We start from the raw sequence: 27,427 nt of genomic DNA, 5'->3' as shown, positions 1-27,427 counted from the left end.
AGTGACATCGAAGGGGAATAGGAACAGAACAAAGGCCCAGCGCCGTCCTGTACGGATTTTACATTCTATTACAGTTTTTATTAAATAAAATTAATACAATATTTACCATGCACACATTACAGATCACCATTGTTCAATGAAACACAGAAAATAAATGTAGAATGTCACTCAGGGAGAAGGGAGACTAAAAAACAAAAAAAAATGCGGCGTTAGAATCACTTTTTCTGCATTCCACTATAAATATGTATAAAATGTCTGCCATGTACCACGTCCTCGCACCGCAACACCAGACAGCAAAGGAAAAATGTGCTGCGCCCTAAGACCACCTGCGCACAATGTGGATCATGTGTCATTTTTCTGGGCGGATTTACGCGCAGAAAACCCGCAGTGTAATAAACAACCAGCAAAGAGCATTCCATGATACGGATCTCATCTACACTCCGCTTTTTTTTTCTATGCGGACATTGAACAGCCTTGCGGATTTAGAAATGCGCCGCAAGTCAATTGTTTTTGCAATTTTTTTTTTTATTGGTGCAAATTTCACCCTTTTCAATGGAAGGGTGAAATCTGCGGCACCAAACACCACAAGTAATACATACGGTTTGTGGTGCGGATCTGATCTGATCTACACTCGTGTGCAGGTGCCCTGAGAACTAAAAATTTAGAGGACGGCCATGTATTACAGAAGACATGATTCAAGACTTTAAACATAATAAAACATTTGTATGACGAGTGTTGAATATCCATTATTATAACTTTTTCAAATTTTTCCTGCCTATATGGTGCTAATACTGCGCCATCTGGTGGCTCTACACTGTAATGCGGTGTCAAACACCACTGTGCGTTTTGTCTTAACACTGCGCCATCTGGTGGCTGAGCTGTGTAATACATGTCACTATTTGCTGTACGTTTGGAATGATTTATAAAGCAAAAGACTGCGCTGATGATGATGATGACTAGAGATGAGCGAACTTTTGGAAAATTCGATACAGTTGCTTTTGCGAATTTTTCAAAAAAAATTGCTTCGTGGGTGCAATGAGAGCAAGCTGCGATAGCGCCGATCCCCATTATTGTACCCCTCAGATGCCGCGTTCATATATGATCCCGGCATCTGAGAGTAATAATACAGTTTAAAATTAACAGAATTTATTTTTTTAATCCTTCTTACCACCTCCATTTGCTCGCGACGGGCCGGCCGCCGCCATCTTGCTTGAAGATCTTGCGCAAAATTTCAAGTGGCCCAAGATGACATCGTCACGCCGTCGGCGTGGTAATGTCGTACGTCACCAAACATGGGATTACGGCCTAAATCTTCAATCAAAATGGCAGCGGCCGGCCTAAAATAAGCCTTAACTCTTAGTGACGATTCGCCTAACCTCCGGCAATGAATACTTTTTAGTAACGGGACCGTCCAGTTTACAAAAGTTTTTTAAAGACCCAACTAAGGAATGCAGTTAATATAAAGGTAGGGGGAGGCGGGGTGCTGATTTAAAGGCTATGTACACCTTCGGAAGCAATTGTTGTTTATGATTGCATTTTACTCATTTGTGGCTAAAATCCTATTTTCAAATGGCCTTTATTAAAAAATATTGAGCCGTTCTGTCACAAAGGATTAACTATTTTTCTAGCTGTGTGACTGGTACTTTTACTTTGTGCCGGTCATCTAATAAGCCTTCTCTCTAAACTACTGCAAGGTCAGTAAGATAAGTGCTGAGCTATAATGAGTGTTTATATTGTCAGAGAATAGACATAAGGAGCCCGTCAACTCCTGGTTTGACGGAAAATCCACAGGCTGCTACTACAGAATCTCAGCTCTGTACAGAAAAAAGGGCACCATATTTTTCCTAAAGACCAATTGACAAAAAAAAGAAAAGATTTTTAGCTCAAAATGAGTACAGAGCAATAATAAAAACGATGCCCCCATAGTTGTACATATCCTTTAAGGATCTCATTTATTCTGCACGATCCATAAATTGCAGGCATATCCCTTGGATGAGACCAGTGCAATGCATCATTGCTTCTGTCGTGGAGATATGCAATAGAGTTGAATAACAAATAGAGGCACGCCACGTTTTAGGGACCGCTAACTGAGCATTTCCCTAGGTCTCCTGTTTTTGAGGGGGTCCATTGATGGGAACCAGCTAAAGCCACCAAGTATTATTTCACAGTGTAGCAGGTCACTGCTGTGGGGCCCCTGGATTGAAGGAGTTGCGGCTGCATCCCTTTGGCTATAGGTACCTCCCCTTCCATTTCTCACAATGCACTAATGACTGACACTATACCACCAGGTCCGGGCGCTGCCCTCACCCCCTGTGTCATCTCTCTTACTCCTCACAGGTCTTATGTGAAGAATTGTCTGTGGAAAGGTTCTTCCCCGTCCTGCACATGAAGGTGAGGACACCATGCTGATTAGTGGTGATAACCCCCTGAACTGTCCCATTCATATAATGGAGCTGACATATAACGGTACATGCTGGAGGAAAATTGCACCTTATGTAAGTGAACCCCTCTGCTGCCGACCAGGACAGTGCACAATATGGCACCTACTAGTGATTTATAATGGTGGCATATAATTATGATTAGACAGAAGAAAAGTAATGGAAGAGGAATTACGGTGTAGAAAATTTAAGAGTCTGCCTCTGAGTAACAAGACTATAGCAAATCTAATTCTACATGAACTTACTGTGAAAAAATAAAAAAATGCAGCAAATATCCAATAATAGGTGAGGGGTAATGTGCAAAATAATAACCACATTTATAATTTTATACATAAAGACTAGTATTATAGCAGTTATATTCTTGTACATAGAAGCAGTAATATAGTGGTTTTATTCCTGTACATAGGAGGCAGTATTATAGTAGTTATATTCTTGTACATAGGAGCAGTATTATAGTAGTTATATTCTTGTACATAGGAGGAGTATTATAGTAGTTATATTCCTGTACATAGGAGCAGTATTATAGTAGTTATATTCTTGTACATAGGAGGCAGTATTATAGTAGTTATATTCTTGTACATAGGAGCAGTATTATAGTAGTTATATTCTTATACATAGGAGCAGTATTATAGTAGTTATATTCTTGTACATAGGAGCAGTATTATAGTAGTTATATTCCTGTACATAGGAGCAGTATTATAGTAGTTATATTCTTGTACATAGGAGCAGTATTATAGTAGTTATATTCTTGTATATAGGAGCAGTATTATAGTAGTTATATTCCTGTACATAGGAGCAGTATTATAGTAGTTATATTCTTGTAGATAGGAGGCAGTATTATAGTAGTTATATTCTTGTACATAGGGAGCAGTATTATAGTAGTTATATTCTTGTACATAGGAGCAGTATTATATTAGTTATATTCTTGTAGATAGGAGCAGTATTATAGTAGTTATATTCTTGTAGATAGGAGCAGTATTATAGTAGTTATATTCTTGTACACAGGAGGCAGTATTATAGTAGTTATATTCTTGTACATAGGAGCAGTATTATAGTAGTTATATTCTTGTACATAGGAGGCAGTATTATAGTAGTTATATTCTTGTACATAGGAGCAGTATTATAGTAGTTATATTCCTGTACATAGGAGGCAGTATTATAGTAGTTATATTCTTGTACATAGGAGTATTATTATAGTAGTTATATTCATGTACATAGGAGGCAGTATTATAGTAGTTATATTCTTGTACATAGGAGCAGTATTATAATAGTTATATTCTTGTAGATAGGAGCAGTATTATAGTAGTTATATTCTTGTACATAGGAGCAGTATTATAGTAGTTATATTCTTGTACACAGGAGCAGTATTATAGTAGTTATATTCTTGTACATAGGAGGCAGTATTATAGTAGTTATATTCTTGTACATAGGAGGCAGTATTATAGTAGTTATATTCATGTATATAGGAGCAGTATTATAGTAGTTATATTCTTGTACATAGGAGCAGTATTATAGTAGTTATATTCTTGTACATAGGAGGCAGTATTATAGTAGTTATATTCCTGTACATAGTAGGCAGTATTATAGTAGTTATTTTCTTGTACATAGAAGGCAGTATTATAGTAGTTATATTCTTGTACATAGGAGGCAGTATTATAGTAGTTATATTCATGTATATAGGAGCAGTATTATAGTAGTTATATTCTTGTACATAGGAGGCAGTATTATAGTAGTTATATTCCTGTACATAGTAGGCAGTATTATAGTAGTTATTTTCTTGTACATAGGAGTAGAGTTGAGCGAACCCGAACTGTAAAGTTCAGGTTCGTACCGAACTTTAGGGTTTTCGGCACCCGGACCCGAACCCGAACATTTACGTAAAAGTTTGGGTTCGGGTTCGGTGTTCGGCGATTTTTATGGCGCTTTTTAAGGCTGCAAAGCAGCCAATAAACAGGCGTCATACTACTTGTCCCAAAAGGCCATCACAGCCATGCCTACTATTGGCCAACTGCAGTATGTGACCCAGTCTCTATTTAAGCTGGAGTCACGTGTAGGGAGAGGCTGCAGCTGCTGTGAGGGAGAGATCAGGGAGAAATCTTATCAAGAACTGTTTTTTGTACTCAGCGATCTACAGCAAATGTGTTTTGTGGGTGCAGTGCACAATTTTTTTAAGCCTGCCCTGAGCCAAATACTGCTGAAAACAACCTTTTTTTTCTTCATTTCATCAATATCAATACCTGATCGGCAGCCATTTTATGCAACGATAGTGCACCAGCATAGGCTATCTGCAAGTCCAAAAATACAGCTTTGGCATACTGGGGTGAAAAAACCCTCTGATATACTGCACATCTGGAATTAGAGCATAAGTGACTGTCACATTTAGGACAGAAATACGCCTTTTTGGTTACTGGGGTGAAAAAACCCTCTGATATACTGCACATCTGGGATTACACGTGCATAAGTGACTGTCAAATTTAGGCCAGAAATACGGCTTTTTGGTTACTGTGGTGAAAAAACCCTCTGATATACTGCACATCTGGGATTACACGTGCATAAGTGACTGTCAAATTTAGGCCAGAAATACGGCTTTTTGGTTACTGTGGTGAAAAAACCCTCTGATATACTGCACATCTGGGATTACATGTGCATAAGTGACTGTCACATTTAGGCCACAAATTCCGCTGTCATATAGAGTAAAAAAAAAATATAGAGTGCAATACCCTACATCAGGGTTTTTATTGGCGGTTAATTATTTTTAACAGACTTAACCACTTTTTACTTTGCTTTGTGAACGTTAACTATGAGGCAAACCTCTAATAAGGGATGCGGTCATGGTCGTGGTGGTGTTGGTGGAGCCTCTGGTGCTGGGAGAGGATGTGGCCGTTCTGCCACAGCTACACGTCCTACTGAACCTACTACCTCAGGTTCCAGTAGCCGCCAGAATTTACAGCAATATTTGGTCGGGCCTAATGCCGTTCTAAGGATGGTAAGGCCTGAGCAAGTACAGGCGCTAGTCAATTGGGTGGCCGACAGTGGATCCAGCACGTTCACATTATCTCCCACCCAGTCTTCTGCAGAAAGCGCACAGGTGGCGCCGGAAACCCATGCCCATCAGTCTGTCACTTCACCCCCATGCATATCGGGGAACCTGTCTGAGCCTCAAGTCATGCAGCAGTCTCTTATGCTGTTTGAAGACTCTGCTGGCAGGGTTTCCCAAGGGCATCCACCTAGCCCTTCCCCAGCGGTGGAAGACATAGAATGCACTGACGCACAACCACTTATGTTTCCTGATGAGGACATGGGAATACCACCTCAGCACGTCTCTGATGATGAAACACAGGTGCCAACTGCTGCGTCTTTCTGCAGTGTGCAGACCGCAAAGGAGGTCAGGGAGGAAGACTGGGTGGAAGACAATGCAGGGGACGATGAGGTCCTAGACCCCACATGGAATGAAGGTCGTGCCACTGACTTTCAGAGTTCGGAGGAAGAGGCAGGGGTGAGACCGAGCCAACAGCGTAGCAAAAGCGGGAGCAGGGTGCAAAAGCAGAGCAGCCGTCGCCAAAACAGTTCGCCTGCTACTGGCCACCTTCACCAGGGACCGAGCACACCAAAGGCAGCTTCAAGGAGTTCCTTGGCATGGCACTTCTTCACACAATGTGCTGACGACAAGACCCGAGTGGTTTGCACGCTGTGCCATCAGAGCCTGAAGCGAGGCATTAACGTTCTGAACCTTAGCACAACCTGCATGACCAGGCATCTACATGTGAGACACGGGCTGCAGTAGAGTAAGCACCTTCAAAACGAAGAAAGGGCTCAGGCCCCTCCGGTTCCCTCTTCTGCTGCTGCCTCGGCCTCTTCCTCCGCTTCCGGAGGATTGTTGGCACCTGCCGCCCAGCAAACAGAGGATGTGCCACCAACAACACCACCTCCATCACCAAGCATCTCCACTATGTCACACGGAAGCGTTCAGCTCTCCATCTCACAAACCTTTGAGAGAAAGCGTAAATTCCCACCTAGCCACCCTCGATCCCTGGCCCTGAATGCCAGCATTTCTAAACTACTGGCCTTTGAAATGCTGTCATTCAGGCTGGTGGAGACGGACAGCTTCAAACAGCTCATGTCGCTTGCTGTCCCACAGTACGTCGTTCCCAGCCGCCACTACTTCTCCAGGAGAGCCGTGCCCTCCCTGCACAACCAAGTATCGGATAAAATCAAGTGTGCACTGCGCAACGCCATCTGTGGCAAGGTCCACCTAACCACAGATACGTGGACGAGTAAGCACGGCCAGGGACGCTATATCTCCCTAACTGCACACTGGGTAAATGTAGTGGCGGCTGGGCCCCAGGCGAAGAGCTGTTTGGCGCACGTCCTTCCGCCGCCAAGGATCGCAGGGCAACATTCTTTGCCTCCTGTCTCCTCCTCTTCCTACTCGGCTTCCTCCTCCTCTTCTCCCACCTGCTCATCCAGTCAGCCACACACCTTCACCACCAACTTCAGCACAGCCCGGGGTAAACGTCAGCAAGCCATTCTGAAACTGATGTGTTTGGGGGACAGGCCCCACACTGCGCAGGAGTTGTGGCGGGGTATAGAACAACAGACCGACGAGTGGTTGCTGCCAGTGAGCCTCAAGCCCGGCCTGGTGGTGTGCGATAATGGGACTAGCCGGTTTGACGCACATCCCTTGCCTGGCGCATGTGCTGAATTTGGTGGTGCAGAAATTCATTCACAACTACCCTGACATGTCAGAGCTGCTGCATAAAGTGCGGGCCGTCTGTGCGTGCTTCCGGCGTTCACATCCTGCCGCTGCTCGCCTGTCTGCGCTACAGCGTAACTTCGGCCCTCCCGCTCACCGCCTCATATGCGACGTGCCCACCAGGTGGAACTCCACCTTGCATATGCTGGAGAGACTGTGCGAGCAGCAGCAGGCCATAGTGGAGTTTCAGCTGCAGCACGCACGGGTCAGTCGCACTGCGGAACAGCACCACTTCACCACCAATGACTGGGCCTCCATGCGAGACCTGTGTGCCCTGTTGCGCTGTTTCGAGTACTCCACCAACATGGCCAGTGGCGATGACGCCGTTATGAGCGTTACAATACCACTTCTATGTCTCCTTGAGAAAACACTTAGGGCGATGATGGAAGAGGAGGTGGCCCAGGATGAGGAGGAGGAAGAGGGGTCATCTCTAACACTTTCAGGCCAGTCTTTTAGAAGTGGCTCAGAAAGAGGATTTTTCCAACAGCAGAGGCCAGGTACAAATTTGGCCAGCCAGGGCCCACTACTGGAGGACGAGGATGAGGAGGAGGTGGAGGAGGATGAGGATGAAGCATGTTCACAGCGGGGTGGTATCCAACGCAGCTCGGGCCCATCACTGGTGCGTGGCTGGGGGGAAACGCAGGACGATGACGATACGCCTCCCACAGAGGACAGCTTGTCCTTACCTCTGGGCAGCCTGGCACACATGAGCGACTACATGCTGCAGTGCCTGCGCAATGACAGCAGAGTTGCCCACATTTTAACGTGTGCGGACTACTGGGTGGCCACCCTGCTGGATCCCCGTTACAAAGACAATGTGCCGCCCTTAATTCCCTCACTGGAGCGTGATCGGAAGATGCGCGACTACAGGCGCACGTTGGTAGACGCGCTCCTGAGAGCATTCCCGACTGACGCCGGGAGACAAGTGGAAGCACAAGGCGAAGGCAGAGGAGGAGGAAGAGGTCGCCAACGCAGCTGTGTCAGCGCCAGCACCTCGCAGCTGTGTCAGCGCCAGCGTTAGCATGGCCGACATATGGAAAAGCTTTGTCACCTCGCCGCAACAACCGGCCCCAACTGCTGATATGGAGCGTGTTATCAGGAGGCAGCATTTGAACAACATGGTGGAACAGTACCTGTGCACACGACTACACGTACTGAATGATGGTTCTGCCCCGTTCAACTTCTGGGTCTCCAAATTGTCCACATGGCCAGAGCTTGCCCTGTATGCCTTGGAGGTGCTGACCTGCCCTGCAGCCAGTGTACTCTCTGAACGTGTATTTAGCACGGCAGGAGGCGTCATTACAGACAGACGCAGCCGCCTGTCCACAAGCTCACGTTCATTAAAATGAACCAGGCCTGGATCCCACAGGACTTGTCTGTACCTTATGCAGAATAGACAGTTCTAACAGCCTCAACCATCCATCCTTGTTCTCAAGTGCACTTATTCCTTATTTTTTATTTTTTTATATGTCCCAATATTTTGGGGGATACCCCTATGTAAAAATGCAAAATAACACACATCTGTGTTGGCTACCTATTCCTCCTGCGCCGCCGCTTCCACCTAGACCGCCACGTGAGCCTACACCGCCACATCCACCCATTCACCGCCTCCTCAACCTCTTCCTCCTACATCATTCCTAATTTTTATTTTTTTAAGGTATTTTATGTTTTTTTTTATTCATTTCCCTATCCACATTTGTTTGCAGAGCATTTGCCATGCTCTTAAGCATATTTTTACAGCCATTTTAGTGCTCAAAAGTTCGGGTCCCCATTGACTTCAATGGGGTTCGGGGTCAAGTTCGGGTCCCGAACCCAATATTTTTTTTCAAGGTCGGCCGAACCCGAACATCCAGGTGTCCGCTCAACTCTACATAGGAGCAGTATTATAGTAGTTATATTCTTGTACATAGGAGCAGTATTATAGTAGTTATATTAGTTATAGTTATAATAGTTATATTCTTGTACATAGGAGCAGTATTATAGTAGTTATATTCTTGTACATAGGAGGCAGTATTATAGTAGTTATATTCTTGTTCATAGGAGCAGTATTATAGTAGTTATATTCTTGTACATAGGAGCAGTATTATAGTAGTTATATTCTTGTACATAGGAGGCAGTATTATAGTAGTTATATTCTTGTACATAGGAGCAGAATTATAGTAGTTATATTCTTGTACATAGGAGGTAGTATTATAGTAGTTATATTCTTGTACATAGGAGGCAGTATTATAGTAGTTATATTCTTGTTCATAGGAGCAGTATTATAGTAGTTATATTCTTGTACATACTGTAGGAGGCAGTATTATAGTAGTTATATTCTTGTACATACTGTAGGAGGCAGTATTATAGTAGTTATATTCTTGTACATAGGAGCAGAATTATAGTAGTTATATTCTTGTACATAGGGGAAGTATTATAGTAGTTATATTCTTGTATATAGGGGCAGTATTATAGTAGTTATATTCTTGTACATAGGAGCAGTATCATAGTAGTTATATTCTTGTACATAGGAGGCAGTATTATAGTAGTTATATTCCTGTACATAGGAGCAGTATTATAGTAGTTATATTCTTGTACATAGGAGCAGTATTATAGTAGTTATATTCTTGTACATAGGGGCAGTATTATAGTAGTTATATTCTTGTACATAGGAGCAGTATTATAGTAGTTATATTATTGTACATAGGAGCAGTATTATAGTAGTTATATTCTTGTACATAGGAGCAGTATTATAGTAGTTATATTCTTGTACATAGGAGGCAGTATTATAGTAGTTATATTCTTGTACATAGGAGCAGTATTATAGTAGGTATATTCTTGTACATAGGAGCAGTATTATAGTAGTTATATTCTTGTACATAGGGGAAGTATTATAGTAGTTATATTCTTGTATATAGGGGCAGTATTATAGTAGTTATATTCTTGTACATAGGAGCAGTATCATAGTAGTTATATTCTTGTATATAGGAGGCAGTATTATAGTAGTTATATTCCTGTACATAGGAGGCAGTATTATAGTAGTTATATTCTTGTACATAGGAGCAGTATTATAGTAGTTATATTCTTGTACATAGGAGGCAGTATTATAGTAGTTATATTCTTATACATAGGAGCAGTATTATAGTAGTTATATTCTTGTACATAGGAGCAGTATTATAGTAGTTATATTCTTATACATTGGAGCTGTATTATAGTAGTTATATTCTTGAACATAGGAGCAGTATTATAGTAGTTATATTCTTATACATTGGAGCAGTATTATAGTAGTTATATTCTTGTACATAGGAGGCAGTATTATAGTAGTTATATTCTTGTATATAGGAGCAGTATTATAGTTGTTATATTCTTGTACATAGAAGGCAGTATTATAGTAGTTATATTCTTGTACATAGGAGGCAGTATTATAGTAGTTATATTCTTGTACATAGGAGCAGTATTATAGTAGTTATATTCTTATACATAGGAGCAGTATTATAGTTGTTATATTCTTGTACATAGAAGGCAGTATTATAGTAGTTATATTCTTGTACATAGGAGGCAGTATTATAGTAGTTATATTCTTGTACATAGGAGGCAGTATTATAGTAGTTATATTCTTGTACATAGGAGGCAGTATTATAGTAGTTATATTCTTGTACATAGGAGCAGTATTATAGTAGTTATATTCTTATACATAGGAGCAGTATTATAGTAGTTATATTCTTGTACATAGGAGCAGTATTATAGTAGTTATATTCTTATACATAGGAGCAGTATTATAGTTGTTATATTCTTGTACATAGAAGGCAGTATTATAGTAGTTATATTCTTGTACATAGGAGCAGTATTATAGTAGTTATATTCATGTACATAGGAGCAGTATTATAGTTGTTATATTCTTGTACATAGAAGGCAGTATTATAGTAGTTATATTCTTGTACATAGGAGCAGTATTATAGTAGTTATATTCTTGTACATAGGAGCAGTATTATAGTAGTTATATTCTTGTACATAGGAGGCAGTATTATAGTAGTTATATTCTTGTATATAGGAGCAGTATTTTTGTAGTTATATTCATGTACATAGGAGCAGTATTATAGTAGTTATATTCTTGTACATAGGAGCAGTATTATAGTAGTTATATTCTTGTACATTGGAGCAGTATTATAGTAGTTATATTCTTGTACATAGGAGCTGTATTATAGTAGTTATATTCTTGTACATAGGAGCAGTATTATAGTAGTTATATTCTTGTACATTGGAGCAGTATTATAGTAGTTATATTCTTGTACATAGGAGCAGTATTATAGTAGTTATATTCTTGTACATAGGAGCAGTATTATAGTAGTTATATTCTTGTACATAGGAACAGTATTATAGTAGTTATATTCTTGTACACAGGAGCAGTATTATAGTAGTTATATTCTTGTACATAGGAGGCAGTATTATAGTAGTTATATTCTTAACCATATTTCTTTTTATTGAAAGAGAGCAAAAGATCAGGGTCGAGACCCGTACATGACATTACAGTGGCGGTGACAAATCTCCATACATTCATCCAGCATATACATCATGTATAGACATTACATGCAATCTTGCCATATTCAATAAGAGACATCAAATAAAAATGTAAAAGGGAAGAGGGGAAAGGAACAATCAGGAGGGAGAGAAGAGAGGAGGGGGGGAAACGAGGAAGTGAGGTAGCTTCTGCTCTATCATGTAAAATTCCTATGAGCTTTCCATGGGGACCACAATTTTAAGAAGCGGGCACGTGAGTTAGTCTCCCAATGCGCAAGCTCCTCAAAACGGTAAATTTGATCCACCTTATCAGTCCACATATGGAGAGTCGGTGGGGAGTCATTCTTCCACAAAAAGGGAATAAGTAGCTTAGCTGCTGTAAGCAACATCGTAGGTAGGTTATGCTTAGAGGGGGTGAGAGAGCTGTTAGGGCACCATAAGAGCACTAGTTTAGCATCTATTGATATCTTAGTGTTGCATATTTGGTTGACCACCGTCTCGATTGATTTCCAAAACGGTTGAATCTTGTGACAAAACCACCAAATATGCGACAAAGACCCAATACCTGTACCACATCTCCAACACGATTCAGGGACCTCAGGGTTTAATTTATGCAAAAACTCGGGTGTTTTATACCATCTACTGAGAAGCTTAAAGGAATTCTCCTGAATCCTCACACAACGACTGAAGCCGTGTGAGTGGGATAAGATGAACGCCTTCTCCGGCTCAGTGAGAGACATGGAGAGCTCACGCTCCCAGGAGACCACATAATGTAGCTCTGGGGGTAATGAAGAAAGTATTTCTTTATACATCTGGGATAACGGTCTAAAGGGGGGTTTAGTAGCTAAAACCCTTTTTTCAAGCCAGGAGGGGGGACTATGACCTGCAAAAGGCCCAGTACACTTTTTAGTGTCTCGCTTAAAATCTGCTAAGTGGAAAAAAGGCGCAGCTTTAACCTCAGGGAGGTCCACCACTGAATCCCAGTTCAAACTGCCGTCCGGGAGAAGGACATCTCGCAGAGGAATGTCAGCGAGCTTAGACCAAATCCCGGAGGGGTTCAACACAGAGGGGTGAATGTGGCTCTGCAACAAGTTAAGTGGCATACTAGGGTTAGGAAAATTAAAAATGCGAGACTGAACCATTTTGGACCATTCAACCAGCATACCCTTCCAAACTGGAGAGGAGTAGTAGTGATTGGCCGAAAGAGGCCTAATGCCCCATAAAGTAAGTAGTTCTTGGTCCGTGAACAGCACCTTTTCAAGGCGGGAACAAAGGGAAATGGAGTGACGAGTCATGATAGCTACGCATCTACAAAGCTGTACTGCATTATAATATAATTTCACATCTGGCATCCCAAAACCACCAAACCTTCTGTCCCTTGTGAGAACCGAATAAGCTATACGCGGAGATTTCCCGTTCCACAGGAAGCGTGTGAATACTCTCCGTAGTTCTGTAAAATATGAGTTTGGCAACCAAATAGGGAGCACTTGCAGCAAGTACAAAAATTTGGGAAGAATAAAGGTCTTAAGGTAGTTCTTTCTCCCTACCCAGGAGACAAATGGAAGCTTCAAATTTTGTAAATGCGTACGCACTGTTTTCAGAAGTGGTATATAGTTAAGGGAAGCCAGATCCTGTATATTGGCCGATATGTGAGTCCCCAAATACGCAATGTCTCTGGAGGCCCAGGTGAATGGAGTGGCACGCTTGGTAGCCTTAATCACCGCTTGTGGGCAGGAGATGTTAAGTGCCATGGACTTTCCATAATTAATTTTGAAATTAGATATAAATCCAAAGTCCTCAAATATGGTCAGTAGTTTGGGTAAAGCCTCCTTAGGATTAGAGATCATGACCAACAGGTCATCTGCAAATGCTGCAGCAACATGTGTAGAAGCACCGATCTGAAGACCTTTAATATCCGGGTCTTCTCTTATTTTACACAAAAGGGTCTCCATTACTAAGACGAATAGCGCAGGGGAGAGGGGGCAACCCTGCCTCGTCCCGTTAGTGATGCGAAATGGTGGTGACAATGCACCGTTGACCTTGACCCTGGCAGAGGGGGCCGAATACAGGGTATAAATGGCTGCAATGAATTGTTCTGGAAGACCAAACCTCGACAGGGTCCGCGACATATAGTGCCAGCTGACCCTGTCGAAGGCCTTTTCCGCATCGGTGCTAACCAACACTAAGGGCTTAGAGGATCTTTTGGCCCAATTTACAAGATGAAGAAGCCGTACCGTATTATCGGACCCCTGTCTGCCATGGACAAAGCCAACTTGCTCTTCATGAACGATGTCAGGAAGAACCTCCTGAAGCCTAGTAGCCAAGATCTTCGCCCACCACTTCACATCACAGTTAAGTAAAGAGATCGGTCTGTAATTGCTGCAGCAAGTTGGATCCTTATTCTCCTTATGCAGGACAGTGATGTGCGCCAATAAGGAGTGAGGAGCGAGGGAACCTCCTGAGAGAAGATAGTTGCACAAATTCCTGAAGCGGGGTATTAAAACGTCCTTAAAGGACTTATAATACATGATGGAGAAACCATCTGGGCCCGGACTTTTGCCCGAAGGGATGGACGCGAGCACCTTCTGAATCTCAGAGTCAGTAATGGGTCTAGTAAGCTGGGACGCCTTGGTTGAGGATATAGAAGGAAGGTCTAGTGTCTGCAAAAACTTATCTGTCGCCTCTGAAAGATCACTAGTAGTGGACCCCTCAGGGTTGGGTAAGTTATATAAGGCTTCATAAAAGGCGCAAAATGCCTTGGCGATATCAGGAGTGGACTTATGTATTTTGCCATTGGAGTCCTTAATAGAGGAAACAAAGGAGTCAGAAAACTGCTTCTTGGCAATCGCCGACATCAGTCTGTTTCCTCTATATCCGTGTGCGTATGCTTTAAATCGTGAGCGTAGGACCAGCTTAGCAGAGGTGATATTCAATAGATTTTTTAAGCGTACTCTGGCTTCAGTAAGATCTTTCAAGCAGCGCTTGGCCTGTGACTCCTTGTGAGAGGATTCAAGGCGAGCAATGTCTGCTAGTACAGTATCCAAGGCCTGCGTCCTCTGTTTCTTCACATGAGCTCCTAGCGCGATAAGTTCCCCCCTAATTACTACCTTATGGGATTCCCATAGTATGGAAGGAGAAGGAGGGGAATTAGGCGTATCATTAAGTTTGAAAAATTCAGAAATCGACTTCTTGATTTTGCAAGCGTGGGTGGGATCCAAAACCAAGGTGTCGTTGAGCCGCCATAAGCGTTCCTTTCTGAGTGGACCAGACAGGGAAAAATTAATAATAACAGGTGCGTGATCGGATAGCGTGATACTACCAATCCGGGCCCCAGAGACATTGCGCATGTGCGAGTCAGACAAGAACAGATAATCCAATCTATGGAAGGACGACTTGGCATGTGAATAATATGTATAATCCCTGCTACTGGGATTAAAAGTACGCCATACATCCCTGACCTTCAGTTTTCGTAGGGAAGATTTAAGCCTTTTCAAAAGCCTGTAGGACACAGACGGTCTGCCCACTGAGGTGTCCACCGCCGGTTCCAGGGCAACATTGAAGTCGCCCCCTAAAACTAACAGTCCCTCAGAAAAGGATGCCAGTAGGTCAAGGGTCTGAACGAGCCATGGTACTTGGCCTCTATTAGGCGCATAAAGATTGGCAAATGTAACCGGTGAATCGCTTAAAACACCCTTTACAAAAATGTACCGTCCCTCAGGGTCTGCTGAGGTAGCGGTGTGCTTGAATGGTAGATTTTTGTGCATAGCCACACTAACTCCCCTACTAGCTGAGTCATTTGTGCTATGGAACCACTGAACAAATTTCTTAGGGGGGAGATTGGGGATTCTACCTGTCCTAAAGTGAGTCTCCTGTAGGAAGGCAACTGAGACCTTATCCCTCAGGAGGAGGGAGATAATTTGAGACCTTTTGCATGGCTCGTTCAGCCCATGAGCATTTAGGGAGGCGACTACAATTGACGACATATCAACATACGTGTATGAGAGAGATAGTGCCAGATACCCAGGAAAGTATTAGATAGCGCATGGAATAAATGAGCAGAGCAGGGAATATGAGGAGAAAGGGGGGAAAGGTAAAGAGGAATAAAAAATAAGAAAAACATTACAATCAACATGTGAGACTGGCAATGAGCCAGCGCAGACAGAATATCCATCTGAAAAAGAGTGAGTGCTTCACCTATCACCATCCAAGACAGGGTTGGATTGGCAAGGGGGCAGGTAAAGCACCCTATGGTCTGTAACAAAAAGAGACCAACAACAAAAAACATATCCAGCACCGGAAACGCTCCGGTCATTACCCTGCATGTGGGGATCAAAGTTCTCAGTTCAGAGATAACGTCCATCACATGATAAGGAGGTAATTGCAGTTCCTTACAACATCATATTCCCATCCGCCAATATGGAAAAAGCAGCTCAGGCCCCAAAAACAAAAAAATAGGTCAGGATCTCCCCTGGCCCCATGGAGACTGAAAAAAGGCAGGACAAGAGATGTAAAACAGACATCCCCATAACCAAGGGGAAAATGAAACCTCAGGCCCTTAAACTTATCCTGAAAGAAAAAAGGTTAGCATAAATCAGGTGGGGGCCCTCTCCGCCTTGCTACGATTCGGGCGCTCAGGTCTGCCCGATGAGGCCTTCTGCCAGGCCGAGATCCGCGGCGGAACCGGTAAGGGGCCATCTTGGTCGGCCGGTAGCCAGGAAGGGATCTCCACAGGGGGGACATCCAGAGAGTTCCAGACTGAGGCGAGATCGGCAGGGGATCGTATGGTAAGTACTTTACCGTTTCTAGATACAGCAAGCCCAAAGGGGTATAACCACCGGAATGGCGTTGATGATTTCCTCAAGACATCCAGGAGGGGCTTTAGCAGGCGCCGCTTCGCCAGAGTCGATGGCGCCAAATCTTGGTACATCTGGAATGGCGTTCCTTCATATTCGAGTGTCTCCATCTCTCTTTGCCTCTTCAAGAGGGCCGCAGTGTCCACGTAGCTCAACAAGCCACAGATGATATCTCGTGGGGGCTCTTGCGGCTTAGGCCTGGGCCGCAGCGCCCGGTGTATCCGCTCCACCACGACACCCTCCGCTCTATCCGGGCCCAGCAGCATGGAGAAGATTTCGCGCGCCATTGTCGGCAGGGCCTCCGCCGCTATCGATTCAGGTAAGCCGCGGAATCGAATATTGCGCCTACGGCTGCGGTTCTCCTGGTCCTCAAGCTTTAAAAAGGCATCATTCAATAAGGCCCTATGGGCCGCCAGCACCTCCGATGCTTTGCCTTCATACTCCATGATGGATTCCTGCGCCGTTTCTAGCGCAACCACCCTCTGGCCTAAGTGCCTCAGGTCATCTTTTATATCGGATAGGTCTTGCTTGATGGGCGAGAGGGCTGATTCCAGGACCCGTCGGAGAGTCCGTTCTGAAATCGGTGGGTCTCTGGGTCTCCTGTCTGAGATGTCAGATCCGCTGCACGCGTCTGAGAGGTCTCCGGCATCGGAGTCATGGACAGCAGACTCCGCCATATTGGGGCCTTTCTGTGCTACAAGCCGCGGCGTTTTCCGGAGAAACTTCTCCATTTCTGGCTGTTTGGAATGCCTCGGAGTCGTCTCTGTACTTCCTCTGACCTTGTCCTTGCCAGATTTCCCCATAATAAGGCAAAATTATATGCTTAATTAGGGCAAATGAGCCGGAATGCTGGAGGAGCTCAAGCTCGTGCGGCCATTCAGCAGCGTGGCTAGGCTCCGCCTATAGTAGTTATATTCTTGTACATAGGAGCAGTATTATAGTAGTTATATTCTTGTACATAGGAGCAGTATTATAGTAGTTATATTCTTGCACATAGGAGCAGTATTATAGTAGTTATATTCTTGTACATAGGAGCAGTATTATAGTAGTTATATTCCTGTACATAGGAGCAGTGTTATAGTAGTTATATTCCTGTACATAGGAGCAGTATTATAGTAGTTATATTCTTGTACATAGGAGCAGTATTATAGTAGTTATATTCTTGTACATAGGAGCAGTATTATAGTAGTTATATTCCTGTACATAGGAGCAGTGTTATAGTAGTTATATTCCTGTACATAGGAGCTGTATTATAGTAGTTATATTCTTGTACATAGGAGCAGTATTATAGTAGTTATATTCTTGTACATTGGAGCAGTATTATAGTAGTTATATTCTTGTACATAGGAGCAGTATTATAGTAGTTATATTCTTGTACATAGGAGCAGTATTATAGTAGTTATATTCTTGTACATAGGAACAGTATTATAGTAGTTATATTCTTGTACACAGGAGCAGTATTATAGTAGTTATATTCTTGTACATAGGAGGCAGTATTATAGTAGTTATATTCTTGTACATAGGAGCAGTATTATAGTAGTTATATTCTTGTACATAGGAGCAGTATTATAGTAGTTATATTCTTGCACATAGGAGCAGTATTATAGTAGTTATATTCTTGTACATAGGAGGCAGTATTATAGTAGTTATATTCTTGTACATAGGAGGCAGTATTATAGTAGTTATATTCTTGTTCATAGAAGCAGTATTATAGTAGTTATATTCTTGTACATAGGAGCAGTATTATAGTAGTTATATTCCTGTACATAGGAGCAGTGTTATAGTAGTTATATTCCTGTACATAGGAGCTGTATTATGGTAGTTATATTGTTTTAAATAGGGGGCTCTGAAGCTGAATCAAAGTTTCTGCCCTTGCTCGGGTAATTTTAGCAGTGGTGCAGGTAGGAAATTGCCAAGGCCTGAATAAATGTTTAGCCCTGTCAATCTTGCGGCAGGTGGACACCGGTGGGAGGACTGCCCCCCACAGGTGAAGAAATTCTGCTAATGAGGCAAATTGATTTTTTAGAATCGATTCACTTATCTCTAAGGCCCCTTGCAGACGAGCTATACGGATTAGGTCCGGATGCGTTCCGGATGCGTTCAGTTAAGAATGTGCGATTTCGCAAGCAAGTTTATTCGGTGTTGCCTGCGATTGCGTTCAGTTTTTCAGTTTTTATTGCGCGGGTGAAAGGCGCATCGATGCATTTTTCACGTGAGTTATAAAAAACTGAAGGTTTACAAACAACATCTTTTAGCAACCATCCGTGAAAAACGCGTCGCATCCGCACTTGCTTGCGGATGTGATGCGATTTTCACGCAGCCCCATTCACTTCTATGGGGCCAGCGTTACATGAAAAACGCAGAATATAGAACATGCTGCGATTTTCACGCAAAGCATAAGTGATCCGTGAAAAACAACGCTCATGTACACAGACACATTAAAATGAATAGGTCCGGATTCCGTGCGGGCGCAATGCGTTCGCATCACGCATTGCACCCGCGCGGAAAACTCGCTAATGTGAAAGGGGCCTAATACAGACCTTTTTTTTTTATGTCACATTATGTGGTAATATCTTTGGAATGCTTCTGAGTGATTTTAAGAATGTTTTTTCAAGACACATTATGTATGTTAGGAGCAAATTTTTGTCCAATTTTCTATTTTTTAAATACTCTGCTTTTAACAAAGACCCACCCCTCAAAATATAGTAGTTAATTAATATATAACAATTTAAAATATATATTAAAACAGTTTAAGGCGAATTGATCATAGACCTTAACAGGGAAATTTCCCGGTGGGCCGATGCCCGGGGGCCGCCTGAGCCCTCCTTATGGCGAGACAGTGGAAGTTTTTGGGGATGTATTTTGCGCTGCTGGCAGTATTTTGTGATGGACTGTGGTATTTAGCTCTGTTGGGCGGTATAATGTGCCACACATGGTATTCCTGGCCCTGCCTTCCATCAATTTGGACCAACTACAAAACGGGGCCACTTTTAGTATTTTTTCCAGGGCCACTTTAAGTTCCCAGTCCGCCCCTGAAAACAGTATAAAAGCAATGAAAAAATATTTTGTACTGCAGAGTGATATTAATATAAACTACATCTCATCCTCCAAAAAAGGAGCCCTTATAAAGCAGCCTTAAAAAAAAAAAATTGGTGTTACAATATGGTGATACCCAGGCTCAAATCATCCGTTAGATAATGAAACATTCAGGGCTCCAGGTACATAGTATTGGAATGCATGTCATTTTTCATTTTCATGGTTCAATGCTAATAAAGTCTTTGAAGCATTTATTTGGTTAAAATCCTGACTACACCCCTAGCTGAACTTCTTGAGGGTGTACTTTCCAAAATTGTGTACTTTCCTTGGAGTTGCAACTGTACTGGTTCCTCAGGGTTTCTTCAAAGGTGGCATGGTGCCTGAAACCCATTCTACCAAAAGCCAAGTGGTGCCTACAAGCCTGATATGGTGCCTGAAAAACATCCTTAAAAACTGAGGCATCCAAAGTCAACTGAAGAATCAGGGTAATCAGGGTTAACATTCCTTAATGCCGTTTTGACTTTTGAATACCTTGAGGGGTGCGGTTTTTAAAATGCAGTCCCCCAAAGTGACTTCGGAAGTGAATGGATCTCTAAGAAATAGGTTTTGGAAATTTATTAGAAAATTAGAATTTCAATTGCTGCTAAATTTATAAGCCTTTTAAGGTCCCTAAAAAATTAAAGTTTGATTGATAAATGATGCCACCATGAAGTGGACATACTGTATGGTAAATGTTAATTCTGAACTATTTTGGGAGGTAATACTATTTGCCTTCAGCAAGGGGAAATTTGTATTTTGCAAATTTTGTAAAATTTTCCTAAATATTGAGATTTTTTATGAATAAAACCAAACTATGTCAGCCAAGTTTTACCACTAACATAAAGTACAATGTGTCGTGATATAACATTCTCACAATCGTTTAAATAGTTTAAAAAAAATGGGGCTGCTTCCTGAAGGATATTGTATATTTCATGCATGACATTCATTATCTGCTCCTCAGGCCTCTCAGCTGCTGGTCACCTTTGATGAACACGTTATGACCAACAACTTTAAGTTTGGTGTCATATACCAGAAACCAGGGCAGGTAAGATACATAAGCGGACATCGTGACAGCAGATATTGCCAAAGACATCTAGGTTTCCCATTATCACCATGTCCATCAATGTTGGACAGTGGTAGGTGTATAGGCGTGAACATTGGTTGGTGGAGGCCACTGGACAAATAAATGCCATAGATTTCAAAATGGAATCCGCAAAAAGGAATTTGCACTAAACAAAATCTGCAGCATCTACAAAGTGTGAGCAAAATTCCACTGATTTGCACTGGGCTGTCATTTTGTGTGGATTTGCAATGTGAATTTTGTATCTTAATTTCATCTGAAATTTGTGATGCGTGAACTTATTCCAAGGGCCTAATGGTGACAGCAGCATGGAGAAATTATCTCAGATTTAATTTGCTGTTGCAATTACAGTTTTTGTAAAATCTGGATAATCCCTTTATTCCTGCCCAGGGGCCGAAATGATTACATACACGATTTTCAGACCCTAGACAAAATCCCCATAATCCTAGACTATACCCCAGACCAGTCTCCATAAAATAGACACTATAAACCCTTAATTCAGATTCCAAAATTCAGACCCTAATTCAGAGACCTTATAATTCTGACTCCATAATTTAGACCCCAAACCAAGGCCAGGAAATCAGACACAAGAAAGAACCCAGTAAAGCAGACCCTAGATCAAACCCAATATTGGGATCTCAGACCAGACCCATAATTCCGACCCCATAAAACAGACACTATAACGCCATAATTCAGAGCCCAGACTCCAAAATTCAGACCACATTATTCAGAGACCTCATAATTCTGACTCCATAATTTAGACCCCGGACTGAATCCAGTAATTCGGACCCTAGATCAAAACCCAATATTGAGATCTCAGACCAGCCCCATAATTTAGCCACCATAAAACAGATGCTATAATCCAATAAACCAGAGGCCAGACTCCAAAATTCAGACCCCATTATTCTGACTCCATAATTCAGGCACCAGACCAGACCCAGGAATTCAGACCCTAGATCAAACCCCATATTGAAATCTCAGACCAGCCTCACAATTCGGACCCCCCACAGAATCCAAAATTCAGACTCCATAATTCAGACCCCAGACCAAACCCCAATACTGAAATCCTAGACCAGCCCCATAATTCGGACCCCATCAAACACACACTATCACTCTATAATTCAGACCTCAGATTCCAAATTTCAGACACCCGATCGGACTCTTTTAGAAAAAAAAATCACCTCTTCTTGGTCTCGGCTCCACTTTGGTTCAGAGTGCTGCCACACATTACACGCTGATGCTGACCAGCGTCCGGAGCTAAAGAGGAGTCCATCTTCCAAAGGAGGAGCCGGGAGAGAAGAGCGATGAGTAATTAATATGTGCTAATAACTGGTAAGAGTCATTAGATGCCAATAATGACTGCCACGTTCAGTGACAGCAAGCAGAAACTCTAAAAATAGTGAGTAACTGAAAATGTATATTAGAAAGCTATAAAATTACATGATTAATTTTTATTTGCATAATCCTGTAGCGTGGGCCCCCTGTGTACATCAGTCAACATCTCTGCTTCCTGTGAGATTAACCTGGAAGAATTGGATTAAATGCATTCAAATCTGATTTATCACAGTCTTGAGTTGAAGTCTGCTTGAAGGACTCCACCATAAATAGTCCCTTTAATGTTGCTTTCCAGGTGACGGAGTCGGAGATGTTCGGTAACACAGAGGAGAGTTTGGGATTTGCAGAATTTCTCAATTTCTTGGGAGAAAAAATCCACCTGCAGAATTTTAAAGGGTGAGAGCTCGTGTGTTGTGAGGCTCCTCCATGATAATGGACTTGGTGTGTGAGAGAAATAATTAACTTTTCAATAATGCAGGGACATAAATAATGCAGACGGCCGGGTAAACGGTGTCAAGCTTTTCCGTATTGTATAGTTTGACTTACAGAGAGTCTGGTGGGGGAGGGGAGCGCATTCTGATGATTCATTTTTGAAACTTTAGATTCCGTGGGGGTCTGGATGTATCGCAAGGTCAGACGGGAACAGAGTCGGTGTATACCACGTTCCGGGGCCACGAGATCATGTTCCATGTGTCGACAAAACTGCCCTACACAGCGGGGGATGCGCAGCAGGTCTGTGTGTGACATGAGACTGTCGCTTCTCCCATGTATTATAGCAATGGCATCCCAGTTTACCCCGTGTATTTCTCTATTATTTCTTTTATGCATGTTTTTTAGAAAATATTCCTCACAAATTATCATCTGAGTTGTGCCATTCCTCTGCTATTCCTCCTGGAAATGGATAAATCGACAACTGGGAGTTACCCATTCATCTTGTCAATAAGGTGTTTTTAGAGATAAGTAAATTGCCCAAAAAACTTTGGGTTCTAGAAAATCCAAAGTTTTTGGGAATTGCTCAAAATAGCGACCGACATTTTGCATATCAGAATACAGGGAAGATGAGAAAATAAAGAAGGGAGGTCTCAGATTCCATCCCGGTTGACCATAATGCCTTACAGTCAGCTGCAGCCGATCGTGAGGGACAAGAGCTGTGATGCCGTGATGGCATTATAGAAGATCCCTGCCAGGAGCTGCCATGTTTTTCGGTACACTGGAAGGATATCAGATCTGTTAGATAGTGGAAGGAGAAAGCACAAAATACACGTACCGCTAGTTTAGTCTCCGAGAGGCTATTTGACAGTGAGAAGAAGACAATAGCTAGTTAGATTTAGAATTATTTCAGAGAGAAATGGTTCAGAGCCAGGAGTCAATGTGTGTAACTTCTTCAGGCTGCCTCAGGAAGGTTGGTTTGGTTAACCCTTACGTGCTCATATTGATGATATAACTACCTCTATTTAGGTTTACTACTACTAACCATGTTTATCCCACTTACTTAAAATTTTCTCAACATAAAGACCTTATTGGGCATTATATATCATAGAAAATATTTCAATGTTTATTGCAAAAAAATTCAGTTGAGTAGTGTACCTGATGTATTGATGTGCATCACAGTTACTAACCATATAATGTACTATTTCTAATTAACTATTGAAAAAAATATATATTAAAATGTTTATTAAAAAAAAAAGTCAGTGCTGCTGCAGCTACTACTACCCTTACACAGCCCCACATCTCCTGTTTTGCCAGTCGTGTTCCATACTGTTCTGCTGCCACTACTACTACCTCTACACAGCTGCACATCTCATGCCGTGTCCATCATGTTCCATACTGCGATGCTGCTGGTTATGCAACCTTACACAGTTGCTGATGCCACTAATACTACGCATCTTCTGCCTTGTCCATCATGTTCTATACTGTGCTCCTGCTACCACTACTATTACCCCTACACAGTTGCACATCTCCTGCCTTGTCCATCATGTTCCATACTGTGCTCCTGCTACCACTACTATTACCCCTATACAGTTGCACATCTCCTGCCTTGTCCATCATGTTCCATTCTGTACTGCTGCTGCCACTACTACTACCCCTGCACAGATTCACATCTCCTGCCTTGTCCATTATTTTCCACACTGTACTGCTGCCATTACTACTACCCCTACTCAGTTGCACATCTCCTGCCTTGTCCATCATGTTCCACACTGTACTGTGCTGGTGCCGCTTCTACTACCCCTAGACAGTAACGCTTCTCTTGCCTTGTCCATTATATTCTATACTGTGCTGCTGCTTCTACTACCCCTGCACAGTCACACATCGCCTGCTTTGTCTATCATGTTCCATCCTGTGCTGCTACTATTGGGAACCCTACAGTGCACAGTATGACAAAACTGAAACTTCTGCGGAAAAGGCATTGCAGCTTCATTTCCAAAGATGGTCATCGATTATTTATCACAACACCAAACCTGTTGCTACTCCCCAAAAAGGGATCATTTTTGGACCACTTGTTAAAAATCCACTGCTGCTTTTGATACCACCTTGGGTGTATAAACACAGGCAGACGTCTGCCCCCAAAAAGGGACAATTTTTGAAATATTTATAAAAATCCTAACAAATCGGACAGGGCAGTGTGTAATTGATCAGGCTGTTTGTTACCACCGGCTGCCATCCATTTACCCATAGCCCTATATGTCACTGTCATTCTGACCTTACTAATGAGGTCTTGATGTTAAAGTCCCTAAAAGTGGTTGGGTACCATCCTAGGAGACCCCAGAGTGACATACCCGACCTTTCAGAGCAGTTAGGACACTTGGTCAGGGTCAAATTTATTTGGACCAAATCAGATCTGAAGACCGAATTGATCGAATTGGAACTGAAATGATTTTCGAGAAATTTGTTCATTTCTAATCCTTTCTCTTCCTCCTTTCTGCCTCCTATAATATCCTACATACCCCTCCTCTTCCACTTCTCTGCCCCTATAATATCCTACAATACCCCTCCTCTTCCACTTTTCGGCCCCTATAATATCCTACAATACCCCTCCTCTTCCACTTCTCTGCCCCTATAATATCCTACAATACCCCTCCTCTTCCACTTTTCTGCCCCTATAATATCCTACAATACCCCTCCTCTTCCACTTCTCTGCCTCCTATAATATCCTACAATACCCCTCCTCTTCCACTTCTCTGCCTCCTATAATATCCTACAATACCCCTCCTCTTCCACTTCTCTGCCCCTATAATATCCTACAATATCCCTCTTCTTCCACTTCTCTGCCCCTATGATATCCTACAATACCCCTCCTCTTCCACTTCTCTGCCCCTATAATATCCTACAATACCCCTCTTCTTCCACTTTTCTGCCCCTATAATATCCTACAATACCCCTCCTCTTCCACTTCTCTGCCCCTATAATATCCTACAATACCCCTCCTCTTCCACTTTTCTGCCCCTATAATATCCTACAATACCCCTCCTCTTCCACTTTTCTGCCCCTATAATATCCTACAATACCCCTCCTCTTCCACTTTTCTGCCCCTATAATATCCTACAATACCCCTCCTCTTCCACTTCTCTGCCCCTATAATATCCTACAATACCCCTCCTCTTCCACTTTTCTGCCCCTATAATATCCTACAATATCCCTCTTCTTCCACTTCTCTGCCCCTATGATATCCTACAATACCCCTCCTCTTCCACTTCTCTGCCCCTATAATATCCTACAATACCCCTCTTCTTCCACTTTTCTGCCCCTATAATATCCTACAATACCCCTCCTCTTCCACTTCTCTGCCCCTATAATATCCTACAATACCCCTCCTCTTCTTCATTTTATTTTACTGTGATTTTATAGAAACATTCTATATCAGTGTTATTAGACTACGTATGAAGCTGCTACATGATCACTGTATGTTGGGATTACTAATGCACTATATGGCGGTACTGTATTTACCATTGTGTCCCTGTTGTCTTGTATTTGACCGACATCTACAGCCCGATATAGCATTGTACTGTTAACTTTCAGCTCCAGAGGAAACGTCACATTGGAAATGACATAGTATCGCTGGTCTATCAGGACGAGGGCGCCGTCTTCGCCCCCGATATCATTACCTCCCATTTTCTGCACTGCTATATTGTGATTCAGTCCTGCCCGAGCCACAGCGGTGACGCCCTGTACAAGGTAGGACCATGGCAATGTCCCAGGGACTTCACACCAGTTTGTACACAAATTGTAAAGTGTTTCATATATTGAGATATGTAACCCCTTTAAGGTTGAAGCTGTTCCTCTGGATGAGCAATAACTTTCCATTGAGGTTAACAAATGCATCCAGAGACACAAAATAATTCCCAGACGGGAAGGAGCGAGCCGCAGAGAAATCGGCTATAAAATGCAAACCTATTGTAAATTATAGATCAAAAGAACAATAGATACGGCCAGATGGAAGCACTCCTCAGTCTAATGCAACCATCGATTGGACTAGTGGATATATTTATAACTCACAGGCTATAGAAATGTATAGAAAAAGTGTTGAGTCCAGGAAGCTGAGATCTGAGCTGCTGTTTGATGCTGTCCAGCTATGGTGGCAACAAGTTCACCGTCAGTACGAGAGCCCCAACATACAGCCGCTCATATCTCAGCTTCCTCAACCCCCAGGAGCTTGATATGGGGGGAGATGGATACTAGGGCTGCTGCCTAATTGTATGTGAAGATTTGCCTTTTCAATGAGGTCATGACTATTATTTTCCATGTAGGTCTCGGTCACCGCCCGTGACGACGTTCCTGGATTTGGACCGGCTCTGCCCAACCCTGCAGTGTTCCAAAAGGTTAGCGGATATAGGTCACTTATGCTACAAATATATATTGTCATTCCTGACAGCAGTGGAGAGAGGATCCCATAGAAATCCCCCATAATCGTCCTTCCATTTACAGCGACTGATGTGCCGACCCTCACTTTTCCATGAATTTCATTAAAGGGGTTGTCCAGGCTGTATATATTGGTGGCCTGTCCAAACCGATCAGTGATCAGCACTGGAAACTATACAGTGTGCGGAGTGGAAGCAGACAGCGCCATGGAGGTGTAGTGGCCAAGCCCAGGTACTGCAACTCAGTACACCAGCACTGGAAACCCCACGGTGTACGGCGCTGTCTGCTTCCACTCCATACACTGTATAGTTTCCATCACCGCGGCTGCCTGAAACATCTGATTAATGGGGGTGCCGGGTGTCGGACCCTCACCCTGGTAATGATGACCTCTCCTGAGGATAAGTCGTTAATATATATAGCCCACACAACCCTTTTTAAAGGGGTTTTCCAGCTTTGGGGGCCTTTCCGCCAGACCCTCAAGAGGGAAGCATATGTACCTGCTCCCTGCCGCTGGGTCCTAGCTCCTTCGCTCCTCACT

At 42.8% G+C, this 27,427-nt stretch overlaps 1 protein-coding gene across 1 annotated transcript in view; it reads left to right on the top strand.

Moving 5' to 3' along the window:
• LOC121005457 (rap1 GTPase-activating protein 1-like) overlaps positions 1-27,427 on the top strand; it is a 69,205-nt gene that overhangs the window by 22,963 nt on the left and 18,815 nt on the right. The window contains exons 11-16 of the mRNA XM_040438229.1: positions 2,338-2,391; positions 20,578-20,661; positions 22,328-22,428; positions 22,635-22,764; positions 26,050-26,205; positions 26,778-26,849. Of these exons, the coding sequence (XP_040294163.1) occupies positions 2,338-2,391; positions 20,578-20,661; positions 22,328-22,428; positions 22,635-22,764; positions 26,050-26,205; positions 26,778-26,849 (597 nt within the window). The remainder of the gene's footprint in view (positions 1-2,337; positions 2,392-20,577; positions 20,662-22,327; positions 22,429-22,634; positions 22,765-26,049; positions 26,206-26,777; positions 26,850-27,427) is intronic.

Source organism: Bufo bufo, chromosome 6, assembly GCF_905171765.1.
Source record: "Bufo bufo chromosome 6, aBufBuf1.1, whole genome shotgun sequence".
Classification (NCBI taxonomy): Eukaryota; Metazoa; Chordata; class Amphibia; order Anura; family Bufonidae; genus Bufo; species Bufo bufo.
Note: the sequence above shows the minus strand (reverse complement) of the source record. Positions and strands in the feature narration are given on the sequence as shown.